This window comes from Podarcis vaucheri (assembly GCF_965113315.1).
Source record: "Podarcis vaucheri genome assembly, chromosome: 1".
NCBI lineage: Eukaryota > Metazoa > Chordata > Lepidosauria > Squamata > Lacertidae > Podarcis > Podarcis vaucheri.
This window is the reverse complement of record NC_138759.1, coordinates 109,622,878-109,635,770: the sequence shown is the minus strand read 5'-3', so window position 1 is coordinate 109,635,770 and position 12,893 is coordinate 109,622,878. Positions and strand designations below refer to the sequence as shown.

Genomic DNA, 12,893 nt, shown 5'->3' with positions numbered 1-12,893 from the left:
ACTAAATACTTAAAATGTCTACACAGATGGGCAGACGGCTCACCATTATTATACCAAAACTGGGAAGGAGGTGAAGAAAGACCTATGAATGCAGAAGGAGAGAAATGTGGTTTTATTTCTTCCCAAACGGGTACAGTATATCTATATAGTGGCTCACTACTATAAAATTCTGGCTTCGCCTACATTTCATGTCCAATCTGTCTTCTTTAACTTTCCTCATGCTGGCAGAATCCCACCACTCCAAATGGCTAGCTTGCATTTAGAGCAAAATCAGAACCTGTGGCCTATCACTTGAGTTACTGCTTATGCTCCCACAGTTGATAGCACTCCAGACAATCAAGTGCAGAATCCTAGAGATTGAATTCCAAACCCTTTGCAGTGCAGCCAACAAAATCTGTTCCCCATTGAGGTTGGGAATTCCATCCTCATTTGGCCAGGACACTCTATATTTATACCAGCTTTACAATCCCCAACTATGCAGAGCTCTTTCCCTCGCAAATTTTAACGTCTTACCATCTGCAGTTTTGCAAGGTAGATTCTCAAAAATCCCATACTCTGAAAGATACTGCGCTTGTGGCACAAAACAGGTTGAATCCATCACACACATTTTATTTTATTGCCCATTTTATACAAAAATATATGACAAGTATTTGACCTCCTTATTGAAGGAGGCGATTTATTGCACAGACTCTCCCAGGGTGTCTTATCTGCTTAACAATTGTAGTAATGACATTGTGGAGAATGTGGCAAGATTTTCGAGTGACGCTATGAAATTACATCACCATAAGTCCTAGGAGCCATTTTCATACATCACAATGTCTGGACAGTTTTATCCTAAAGTATCTCCTACTATGTTTCGTTCACTGTGTTGTGTTCTGATCCACGTATACGATGCACTTTACCCTATGTCAATAAAGGAGATGGACTGATTGTATTTCGTGTATTTCAAATATTTAATGAAACTTTTCTTTGAAGTAGCTTTTATTCTGTTCCAAAATATCTGTTCCTGTTAAAGCTGGTGATGATAATTTGAACAACGTATTGCTGTTTCTCATGTCCCAGGCATAGGGATTGGTATGCCCCATGCTTGGCCTTTAAATGATGACAGCATGACTTAAGTTTTGGGCTTCTAGTCATTAGTGAGTCATTGAAATGGGATTGCACTGAAGGAGATTTGCTCATGGAAGCAGGCTTCTGTATGCATATCAACTGTTTGTTCAATAATGCATAAATTCGGTGCATATGCAAATTCTGATGTTGTGTATTACTTTATACTAGTTGTGAATTCTCATCTACTTTTTAGTGCAACCAGTCATGTGCAACTGCACATGACTTAAGCTGGGTTGGAAGTTCAAGGCTAAGCTACTGAATAGCATACAAAACCAAACTGAGTCATATGTGGTTAGAGAAAAAAGAACTAAGGTGTTCTTCCTCTTTTATACAATACACATTTCCAAGTAACTTGCAAAGAAAAATGGGGTGTGTATTATCTTTTTATCACTGGTATCCCAAAACAAATCCTAAAACACATTATTTTGAAGCAAGTCTCGTTGAAAACACTAAGACTTGCCTCCTGTTTCCTGCAAATGAAATATTTAGGAAGCTATTTCTGTTACATAACTTATTGCAGGGGAATAGGAATGCAGTCTAATTTAGGTTGGATATATTCTCAGATAACACAGTAGATATTTATATCATTTCTGCCAGGTTTTTCCTCTGTGATAAATTATGCATATGCATTTCATAACAAAAAATATATAAAAATCTGTTTTTCTGGCCAGAGCTGTGTTGAGGATATGTTTCTGGCCACAGGTGCTGTGTTTGTCATCCAGACTGCAAATCCTTGAGGAGCCATATGCTTTTGTTTTGTTTCTCCCTTTTCTCTTTGTATACCTGTTCTTTTAATCTTTTCCTGTATGGAATCAGTTGCTCTGCAGCCCAATTTAAGTGAGCAAGCAAGCAAAACATTGGCATTTTGCTAACAGATGAAACACCCTGTTAGCAAAAGTTACTTAGCATGGTACTTATGTGAAAAATAGTAAGTGCTGCCACAGTGCCTCTTTCTGTGCTCAATAAGACTTATCCACACTTGCTCTTGTATCACTTCGTTTCCCTGGTGGAAGCTGCTCTTTACTGCTTAGTCAGAACAAACAGCAATTTGGGTTTTCCCTGGATTGCCATTTGTTCCTATCTATTTGTTCCTTTCCCTTGGAAAGGAGTAGGGCAAGGAGAAAACCACTCGGACTCATGCTGTCTAGGCACAGTACAAGCAGAAGTGTGGATGAGCCCTAAGGCTCAAGAAAATGCACATAGGATCACAACCTTAAAAGTACAACCCAAATGATGTGATCCAAGTGCTTCCTTCTGCCATGGCCACCAAATTGCCCTTCTACAGTTTTACCTATGGCATCACACTATTTCTACAATAGAAAGTTTACAGTCTAATCTTGGGGAGCTCAGGAAACATCCCCACAAACCATATGGCAGCTTCTTTCACCCCAGCAATGATTGTTGTAGGTCCACACTATACCTTGAAAAAGAACCACAAGCCCTAATATTGGAGAAAGTTTTGAGCACTGTGAAACGGCCTTTTTCAGTTTTTGCTCCCACATTATTGAGCTTAGAGCAAAGTTGCTTCATTTGTGAAAATCGAGGCTTCACACATGGAGATGTTACATTTTTTGTCCTTGTAATTACTAGATGCAAGAAAGAGGATTCTGGAACAAAGTCAAGCCTGTTGTGTTTCTTACACTGAGTTTTCAACAAAAAACAGAAGTACATAAATACTATTCATGTGTTTATAGTGTTGCATCAGCAGCTGTTTATGGCAATATAGTTTGATTAAATAAATTGGGATTAAATAAGTGTTCTTCTGGAAGGGGCATAAGTCTCAATAACCATTGCCCATAAATCATAATGAATATAAGTATGCATGAAAAACAAATTTATAGCCAGTGTATTTACATAGTAAATATTTACATAGTATTTACATAGTAAGTTTAGTATTAATAAGTATTCTGATTTTTTTTTTATCTTAGGGTTGTGGGGATTTGCAAGCTGTACCAATTCTCTACCTTGTATCTGCAAACGTAAAAAGATATGGACTATTGAGAGAGAAATACCAAAAGAGCAGCCTAATCAAGGAGTCTGCCCCAAAGGATGGCTTTATTTTGCATTCAAGGTACTTTCTTGCTTGTTTGAACAAACAAACACCAGAGCATATTAACATACACTTTTAAAAATAAATGCACATTTGGATGCTGCTAGTGTTTAAGAGGAAAGTTTTTCATATATAATTTGTTCCCGCTGATTTATAGCAGAATTCACCAACTTGTCAGCCACAGAAGCATACGTGCTTTGCCTGATACCCACCGGTTCTCCCTCCCCTTTCCCATTGAAATTAGGCTTGAAATAAGCATTCTTTTGCAGCCAATAGAAGTACAGTTTCTACAGTTTGTCCCTAAAGATTGGTGACTACTGATTTATTGGAAAATCTGACGATTCCGTCAGAAGGAAGACAAATGTTGAGAGCACATGAAACAACTGGGAGGCCTTGATATCATACGTTACAGCTATAGCTAATAATGACCACCTTCCTGAAGGTGGCAGGCACCCCTGTCAACATAGTAGTGCGAAACTAACTAGTTAATTCAGCAGAACCTGGAAATTGGATTTACACTGTGCTTGTGAATCTGGGCAGCCTCCATAGCAAAAAGACATGCATTTCCAAAATGGAAGGGTGCTGTAAACCCAACTATAGAATCACTGTTAAACTCAGGTTCTGCATATGGGCTGCCCATAGAACATCTGACTGGCCATTGTGAGAACAGAATGCTAGACTAGATTGGCCTTTGGTCTGATCCAGAAAGGCTGTTCTTATGTGCCCTTGGTGCATTACCTCAGGTAGAACTATGGAAAACCAGCAGCTCATACCTGGAGCAACCATTCAGCCTGCAACTATGCACTTGGCTGGGGTTTTTTTGGCTGAGATTTCTCCTGCCTCTAACACTTCCTCCCAGCACCCAAAAGTAGTAGTGGGAATTTCCACACAGACACACACTTTAATTCTCCTTTGTCTTGACCTAATCTTCACACAGTCACCGTCAGCAGTTTCCCTTGGCAAGCTGCCTCGCTAGCCAATGTTGCTCATCACTTCACTTTTTTCCCCCTGTCAAATTTCTCTCCCTTGTGGCTTTCTGTTTCCAAGTACACTTAATTCTTCCTTATTCATCTATTTTCCTAATCTGGGGTTTCTTTTGTATTTCGTCCCCCACCTTTAACATGCTCAAGAGTATGTACTTGTTTTCAGAAGTGGCCAGCATTGTGGGGCTCCTGCCAGTGTGCCTGCTTAGCCCTAAATCTTGCCCCATCCTGGTAAGTGGAACAGCACCACATTTGGAAGGGTGGTCTCTGCGCGCACACACACACACGCACACACACACACACACACACACACACACCAGCCACTCCTGTTCATTTTCCTTTCTTCAACTTACTTTTTCATTCTTTCCAAACTTCCTCTTGTCTAGGCCATGCAACTCAAATCCTATATGGGTTATTCAGAGCCAAAACACATGTGATCTGTCTTTGTCTTTAATGGTGCAAGTTTTCTTTTGGGGATGGGGGTTAATGGACAGTTTATTAGGGTTCCCCCGCTTTTCCAATAGCGTAGTTTGGTCTTTCCCTCCCCACCCTCCATTTGACTCCCTAATCTCTTCAATCATGTTGTGGTTAAATGTGTTCTGGGCAGTGAATTAAATAAAGATCAAAATCAATACACAACAACCTTTTGTTGCGTCATCAGTGAAGCAGATGGCAGATTGGTAAGGCTGCCGTTTCTACGCTAAGCCTCCCGCTTTTCGTGGCAAGATGTGAGCTACTTGGTGAAGAGCTGCAGAAAGTCACTCCAAATCTCTTGAAAGAATGGGTTTTTATGTTGTTTGCAAAACAAGATTTTCTCATGAGCCGCTAATTGTAAAAAAAAATATCCTGCATCCAACCATCCCTAACTGGTGTGACTCAGGATTTCCAGTGATGATGAATTTTTCGTTTGGCTGCCAGAGAAGCATTTGTCTGTGGGCAAAATGCCCAGGCGTTGAAAGCGTGCTGGTGTCCAGTAGGCTCGATGCAGTGTTTTTGTTGTGGTTGTTGTTGAATTAGTCTCAGTCTAACATTGCAGGTGGCTGCCTTAACGCTGCACAAAGCTTTTTGTCCATTGTGCTGTTGCTAGGCAAGTCTCCAGTTATGTGTTCCAGTTTTGTCTGGTTGAGTTCACGACTGGGCTTAGTGCATTACATACTAAGGAACAGAAGCATTTGTTAAGTTTTCTGCCGAGTGCCAAGGAACGTGCCATGAGTAATAGGTCTGGTGTATCCCTGCACTTAGTGCATCTGATCCAAATTTCCCCTTTCTACTGTGTTGCGGAAATTGCCAAGTTCCTACCAAGGGCAGGGGGGACCTTAAACGCCTTCTGGAATGTAGCCAAGGTTTAAAATGTGCTGTTCTGTATTGGGAGCTGTGTGATCCCTCTTTCTACCCTCTATTTCCACAGCACTGAGTTGTTGGCTATTATTATGTATGGGTTGCCCTAGAGAGTAAGGTCTAGGTGAGAAAGTAGGTCAAAATATACCCTTCCCCTCCATTAAGAGTTACTGCTCCATTTAAATAACTATTTCCTTTTTTGAGCAGTGCTTTCTGGTGCAGATTCCAAAGGACCCAGGCCTCCTGAAGAGCTGGAATTCTGCACAAGCATTCTGCAGTCACTATGATGGATCACTTGCTTCAATTGAAAATGAAGTTGAACAAGGTATAATAGTGAACCATTTCATAACGGCACTATAAAGATTTTGTTTGTTTGTTTTATGTTTTATGTTTGTTTTATGTTGGCCTAACCAACAGATAACCTGTGCACCTTAAATAAAACCACAAGTGAGTTGTAACAGCTTCAGTAGCTATTCTTAAGTATTAGTACTGAGAGGATCCAAATACGATTCCTTCAACACTAAAAATAATATGACCTGAGTGAGTTTTCTGTGCTAGATTCAAATATTTGTTGTTTTCTACTATGGCTGTAAAATACTACTGCACATCATTTAGTTACCACTGCAGATCTTCTCTTCCAGCTGTACTTTGAAGTCTGTAGTTAAAAGAGGAGAAATGTATTTGGGGGGGGCGAGTAATGATGTCAAAAGAGATGTATATTCTCATTTCATACATTGGAAGTCATTCTATTCTGGGAAAGGTCCCATCTCTTGGGAAAATAAAGCAGGGCTAAAACTGTTTTCTGGCATTTGGGACGGACACACACACACACACACACACACACACACACGATGTCTATTTGTCTTCCTGCCTCAGACAGCAAAACAAGATTTCTGCTGAGCTCTTTAAGAACTGCAAAAATCAAAAGACAATGTTAAAGACGATCTGCAGACACCCAACGGCTTCAGCACTTCCTCCCTTTAAGCCAGATAGGAAGGGAAGGTTTGGCAGTATGTGGCTTAGGGTAGTACCTGAAAATGTACTTACCTAACACTGCACAGACTGGCAGACGCTTCACTCTCTCCACCTGGGATCAGCCAGGGGCCAAGAGAATAAATGCGTCATTAAGAAATAGATATACGTAGCTCTCATAAGTGTTTTGGAGGAAAGCATGCCAGCTTCTTCTGATCTGATTGAAATCTGTCCTATACAGTATATTTTCCAAAGACCGGATGACTTCCCTAAAAACATGTCCTGTAGCTAAAGTTATCCTTTCCATGGGTTCTGATGACTTGCTGCCACATCTCACACTAAAAGAGGTGAAACAGGCCACTGCCTAGATTTTGTATGGCCTTGTGCACTTCATCCATGTGGGCAAATGGGCTGTCCTCCATCTCAGACATCTTCAGATGCCTAAAACATGGCCTTAAGAGGATGTCACTTGTTGCTGCCCTCATAACCTCCTCCAGAATTAAAGGTTGATTACTTGAGGATCAAGGATTCCTGCCTCACGCAGGAAATGGCCTTAGACCTGCCTTCTGTTCACAGGAGGTGGGTTCTAACCTGATATTGAAAAGAGCAAAAATAGCACCGGGTAAAAAATTCCCATTTCAAAATAGTGATAACTAACCAGTGCCAGTGCTTGCTAGGGTAAGGTGCCAGATCTAAACACTATCACCATCACCCAGTCTTGTATTGTGTTTGCATTGCTAAAGTATTCCACTGCATTCAGCCTTTGCAAATAAACTTGGAAATTGACAGTACGAAGGAGACAGAGGTACAGAGAGCTATATAGGGAGGTTACTTGAAAGTAAGCCTGAGTTACTCCCATGTAACTGTACCTGGCATGGCAACCTTTTTGCCATTTCAGACTTTCTCTGGGAGGAAAAAGGAAAAGAAGCTGCTGTTGTCTGTGTCTGTCGCGTATTGGGCCCTCATTTCTTGTTCTATTGTTTTGACTGCATTTATTGTTCTGGCTTCCGCCAGAGCAAATGACCTTTTTGCAAAGATAGTGGAACAACTTAGCACTAGACTGCGGTAAAGAATGCTGCAGCTACTTCTTCATTTCCCTTCCAAAGAAAGCTTCAAGTGGGTGGTCACACTTGTGGGAACAGTTACCTAGAATTAAGGCTCAATTAATTCACCAGGACTTATTTTCGAGTAAATAGGCATAGATCAGTCTGTGTTAGCCTCTGTTGTAGCACGCACAAGAGGCAAAATACACCACAGAGTAGGTGGGGAAAGAAAACAGCATTACATCAGGTCATTTCCCACTGGCTTAATCAGTAGTTTTTTCGTTTCTCACTTCCATATGACTTCAGCCTCTGTAAAGTGCCACTGAGTAGAGACTAACGTAGTTGTTTTGCTTCTGTTCTTAATGAGTTTAAAAAAGTCTGTCATCTTCAATTGCTTGATTTATACCTACAGGTGATTCATTTCTAACTGTGATTTCCTTGTCTAGCTTTCATAACAATGAATCTGTTTGGGCATAAATCAAATGTCTGGATTGGTCTGCAGAGTACTGATTACGAAAGATGGGCCAATGGGAAAGAGGTGGAATATTCCAACTGGTATCCAGTAGAAGCAGTGCAGGCAAGTGTTAAAAGTAGCTTTGTGTGGAGTTTTTGTTTGTGCATTTTTTGACATTGGCTTTTTCTTGTATCCTCCTTTTCAGTCCTTTCTAATTAACATTGTCATAATGATAATAATAATTTATTACTTATACCTTGCCCATCTGGCTGGGTTTCCCCAGTCACTCTGGGAGGCTCCCAACAGAATATTAAAAGCACAATAAACCATGAAACTTCCCTAAACAGGGCTGGGCTGCTTTCAGATGTCTTCTAAAAGTCAGATCGTTGTTTATTTCCTTGACATCTGATGGGAGGGCGTTCCACAAGGCGGGCACCACTACCGAGAAGGCCCTCTGCCTGGTTCCCTGTAACCTCACTTCTCATAGTGAGCGAACTGCCAGAAGGCCCTTGGAGCTGGACCTCAGTGTCTGGGCTGAATGGTGAGGATGGAAACGCTCCTTCAGGTATACTGGGCCGAGGCTGTTTAAAGGGCAGCACCAACACTTTGAATTGTGCTTGGAAATGTACTGGGAGCCAATGTTGGTCTTTCAGGACCCGTGTTATATGGTCTCGGGGGCCACTCCCACTCACCAGTCTGACTGCTGCATTCTAGATTAGTTGAAGTTTCCAGGTTACCTTCAGAGGTAGCCCCATGTAAAGTGCATTGTAGTAGTCCAAGCGGGAGATAACTAGAGCATGCACCACTCTGGCGAGACAGTCTGCGGGCAGGTAGGCTCTCAGCCTGCGTACCAGATGGAGCTGGTAGACAGCTGGTAGACAGGATTGCACAGGGGGATTAAGGCTATTAATGGCTACTAGCCATGGTGGTTATGCTCTACCTACACTATCAAAGTCAGCCTGCCTCTGAATGCCCATTGCTGGGAATCACAAGTGAGAAGAGTGCTGTTGCCCTTGGATACTGCTTGCTGGCTTCCCATGGGCTAATGATAGAATAAGTTGCCTTTCATGGCTTTCATATATTCACCTTTAGTCTGCATTTTCATTAAACTTTTTTTTAAAAAAAAATTAAATTGATTTTCTTTTTTCTCTTTACAAATATGCTTATAACATACAATTTAGGTAGCATCTCTCCCTCCCTCCCTTTGGACTTCCCTCAACTTCCATTTCTGACTTATTTATCCTCATTATTATATTCTGCTATTTTCTACAAATATGATATTTTTCCTTTTATTACATTATTTGTTTCCTATCCATAAAGTTGTGAATGTTTATTTAAATCCTACCATCAAGTTTGTTTCTGCAAATATAATATAAAAGGTTCCCACTCTTTTTCAAAATCCCTATTGTCCTTTTCCCGAAGTCTGTCTGTCAGCTTTGTCAACTCCGCATAATTCTTTTTTTTGTTTTGTTAATATTTTTATTAATTTTCCAACATAAATTTATACCAAATTAACCATCCAATTCTCACTTAATTATTCTTTTAGACTTCCATCAGCATGTCTGACAATTCTCCATATTATCTCTTTATCTCACATTTCTCAATTTTATATTGCACTTTACCAATCTTAATCATATCATATTTTTTAAACAATATTTCTATCAATGTTTTTCACAGAGCTTCTTGAAAACCAACAATTAGCAATTGTTCATCACAAACATTTTTGATATACTCTGTAAATTTCTTCCAGTCCTCGGTGAATCTCTGGTCTCTTTGATTTCTGATTCTCCCCGTTAGTCTGTCCATTTCTGTGTATTCCATCAATTTCATTCTCCATTCTTCTCTTGTGGGCATTTCTTCCTGTTTCCACTTCTACGCCAGCAAAATTCTAGCTGCTGTAACTGCATACAAAACTAATTTCACATCTTTCATCTAGCAAAGACATGACGCTTCATAATATAATCTCAAATCTGGCAGGGCGAAGCCTCCTCTTTCTCTTGCATCCGTTAAGATTTTAAATTTAATCCTCGGCTTCTTGCCCTGCCAGATATATCTTGATATTGTTCTTTGCCATTCTTTAAATATTGCCACTCCTTTAATTATTGGGATTGATTGAAATAAGAACAACATTTTTGGTAGCACATTCATTTTTATCGTTGCAATCCTTCCCCAAAATGATAATTTCATTCTTCCCCACACATCCAGATCTTTTTTAATCTTATTCCAAACTGGTACATAATTATCCTGAAATAAGTCAATACCTCTGGGAGTTAACGTAATCCCTAAATATCTCACTTTCTTAACCACTTCTATCTGTATCTGTTGCTGTATTCTTTCAGTTATTTCTTGATCCATATTTTTCACAATTATTTTAGTTTTCCTCTTACTTAGTTTAAAACCTGCCACTTGTCCAAACTCCACATAATTCATCAGTTTTTCTTGCTATTGTTCTTTTGTGGGAATTTCTCCAGTCTTCCAGTTCTGTGCTAGCTATATTCTTGCCGCTGTCGTAGCATACATAAATAGAGTCCTTTTCTCTTTCGGCAGAACTTGTCCTAAAATACCCAACAGGAAGGCTTCTGGCTGCTTAACAAATGTTATTTTAAACATTTTTAAAAATTCATTATATATCATTTCCCAATATACCTTAACACTTTTATAATCCCACCACATATGGTAAAAGGTCCCTTCAACCTCTTTATACCTCCAATACTCCCTCTGTTCATTTTTATATATTTTGAAAATTTCACCAGTGAGATATACCATCTATACATCATCTTCATATAATTTTCTTTTAACAATATACAGTCTGTAAACTTCAATTTTACTTTCCAAAGTTTTATCCAATCTTCGAATTGTATATTGTGGCCTATATCTTGCGCCCATTTGATCATAACTGACTTTACTTCCTCATCTTTTGTTTCCCATTCCAAGAGGATATTGTACATCTTTTTTAGTAATTTTGAGTTCTCATCAATTACTTCCTTTTGGAATTTAAAAACCGTGTCTAGAAAGCCTTTCTTATTGTCCTCTTTGAAGTTATCTTTTAGCTGCCTATGATGCAACCAACTTTGCAAAAGTTTGTTGGTCAAACTTTTTATTTTTTAAGTACTGGGAAATCTATTGCTCTTTCATAAAAGGTTCAGGGTCTTTAATTACTGTATACTGAGTAATCTTCTCTATTTTTTCTGATGATCATTTTGTTAATATGGCACATATATGTGTGTGTATACGTATATATGTGTGTGTATGTGTATATATATATGTATATGCATATGCATATGTATATGTATATGTAGTGTGTGTATTGTTCTCACAGTGATTTCCATTATAACATATTGATTACAGAATCACCATGATCACAGTACTAAAATCCAAGAAAAATCTCCGCTATGTGCTTCCATATTAAATAAACCTAGCTTCAGTTTAATGGGGAAATGGCACCTAGAAAACTGTGGAAAAAGTAATGGGTTTATCTGCCAAAAGGCTCAAGGTAAAAAAATATTTTTTTCCTATTTACCCACCCCTAAAAAGGCACTTATATATGTCTACTCCGAATTAAGTCTTACTGAATTTACAGGGGTTACTCCCAGATAAGTAGATAAAGGATTGAAAAACTATTGTGTGTGTTGAATGAGTATTATGCACATCTGTTCAGTGAGGGTGTGTTTGTGGAGGTGGGCTGGTCCTGAGCACACACCCATTGCTTCACATGTGGCCCTCAGAGGCAAAAAAAAAAGTACCATAAATCGAGTAACATTTGTTTTTGTAAGCATGTATGTTCTGTTCGTTTTCTGTGTAAGAAAATTTCCAAGACATATTAGCGCTTCAGGAGGTATAATAGTCATAGTATGGGATTTAGCTTACTATTTAACATTAAACATTATTTTGCTCCAACAGTGTTCCTGGCATTGTGCAGAACACAGAAAGCATTTCCCCTCCCATCAGTGCTTACTGCTACAGTTAGTAATTGGATTTTAGAAGGATGAGAAGCGGGAAGAGAATGGGCCAGCACCCTCCCCATTCTGCAAAGTATAAACTGGTAGTTGGTGCTGCTCTTTCCACATAACTCTCTTGGCTCTGTTGGCTCCTGGAGTAGAGCTACTTTTCAGGGGGTGCAGTTTTTGGCATGGGACTTATCTTTATCTCAGTGGCGGAGTTTCATGCTGGGACATGGTGTGCTGCCCATAGGGGCGTGGTACCCAGCGTGTGGGGGGGGCAGCCACGATGGCACCCCGCTGGGATCGCGCTGCTGGGGGCGGTGCACTCCCCCCCCCATGCCTCTTCCTCCGCCAGTGCTTTATCTTACAATCAAGAGATAATGTACAGGGTTTGGTTTTAAACAAATGGCATAGTGGGGTTTTAAAGGTCTGCCAAAAAATAGAACCTCTTCTTTTTCCTTTCTGTGCCTTTTTTCTCCTAGTTCTGTCAATCCCTAGTGAGTTATCTTAAAGAAAATACAAGGAAATGATATTTTAAGATACCATATGAGTCATAAATTGCTCTGAGTTAATTTTAGTAAGCAATTTAAGAAATAGTAGACACAACAGTATTATGAGACAAAAATGGCCTATGATCATCCAGCTGCAATGGTACATTTGTATCTCTGATCTCTTCTTTGGAAATGAAACATGAAATGTTTTCTCTCTAGTGAATGTTTGGGCATGTTACAGTCCTACTGGCTAAGATTAGTGGTTGAGCTTTTCACTCTTCCCATTTCCCAAGACTGCTTCAAGCTTCATCATATGATTTTGTTTTATTTTTTACTAGTAGCAGATGTCACCCTAGACCAAAGGAAAACTCTTGTCCTTACAGTGGTACCTTGGTTTTCGAACATAATCCATTCCGGAAGACTGTTCGAGTTCCAAAACGTTTGAAAACCGAAAACTCAATACGGAAGCTGCGTGGCATGTTCGACTTCCAAGGCGTGTTCGAAAACCAAA

General features: G+C 39.7%; 1 protein-coding gene across 5 annotated transcripts in view; it reads left to right on the top strand.

Annotated features, from left to right (window-relative positions):
• Positions 1 to 12,893, top strand: part of PLA2R1 (phospholipase A2 receptor 1) — a 61,997-nt gene that overhangs the window by 37,800 nt on the left and 11,304 nt on the right. For all 5 annotated transcript variants that reach the window (XM_082197398.1, XM_082197397.1, XM_082197400.1 and 2 more), the window contains 5 exons: positions 27 to 130; positions 3,039 to 3,181; positions 5,689 to 5,806; positions 7,943 to 8,073; positions 11,299 to 11,443. In XM_082197398.1, the coding sequence (XP_082053524.1) occupies positions 27 to 130; positions 3,039 to 3,181; positions 5,689 to 5,806; positions 7,943 to 8,073; positions 11,299 to 11,443 (641 nt within the window). The remainder of the gene's footprint in view (positions 1 to 26; positions 131 to 3,038; positions 3,182 to 5,688; positions 5,807 to 7,942; positions 8,074 to 11,298; positions 11,444 to 12,893) is intronic.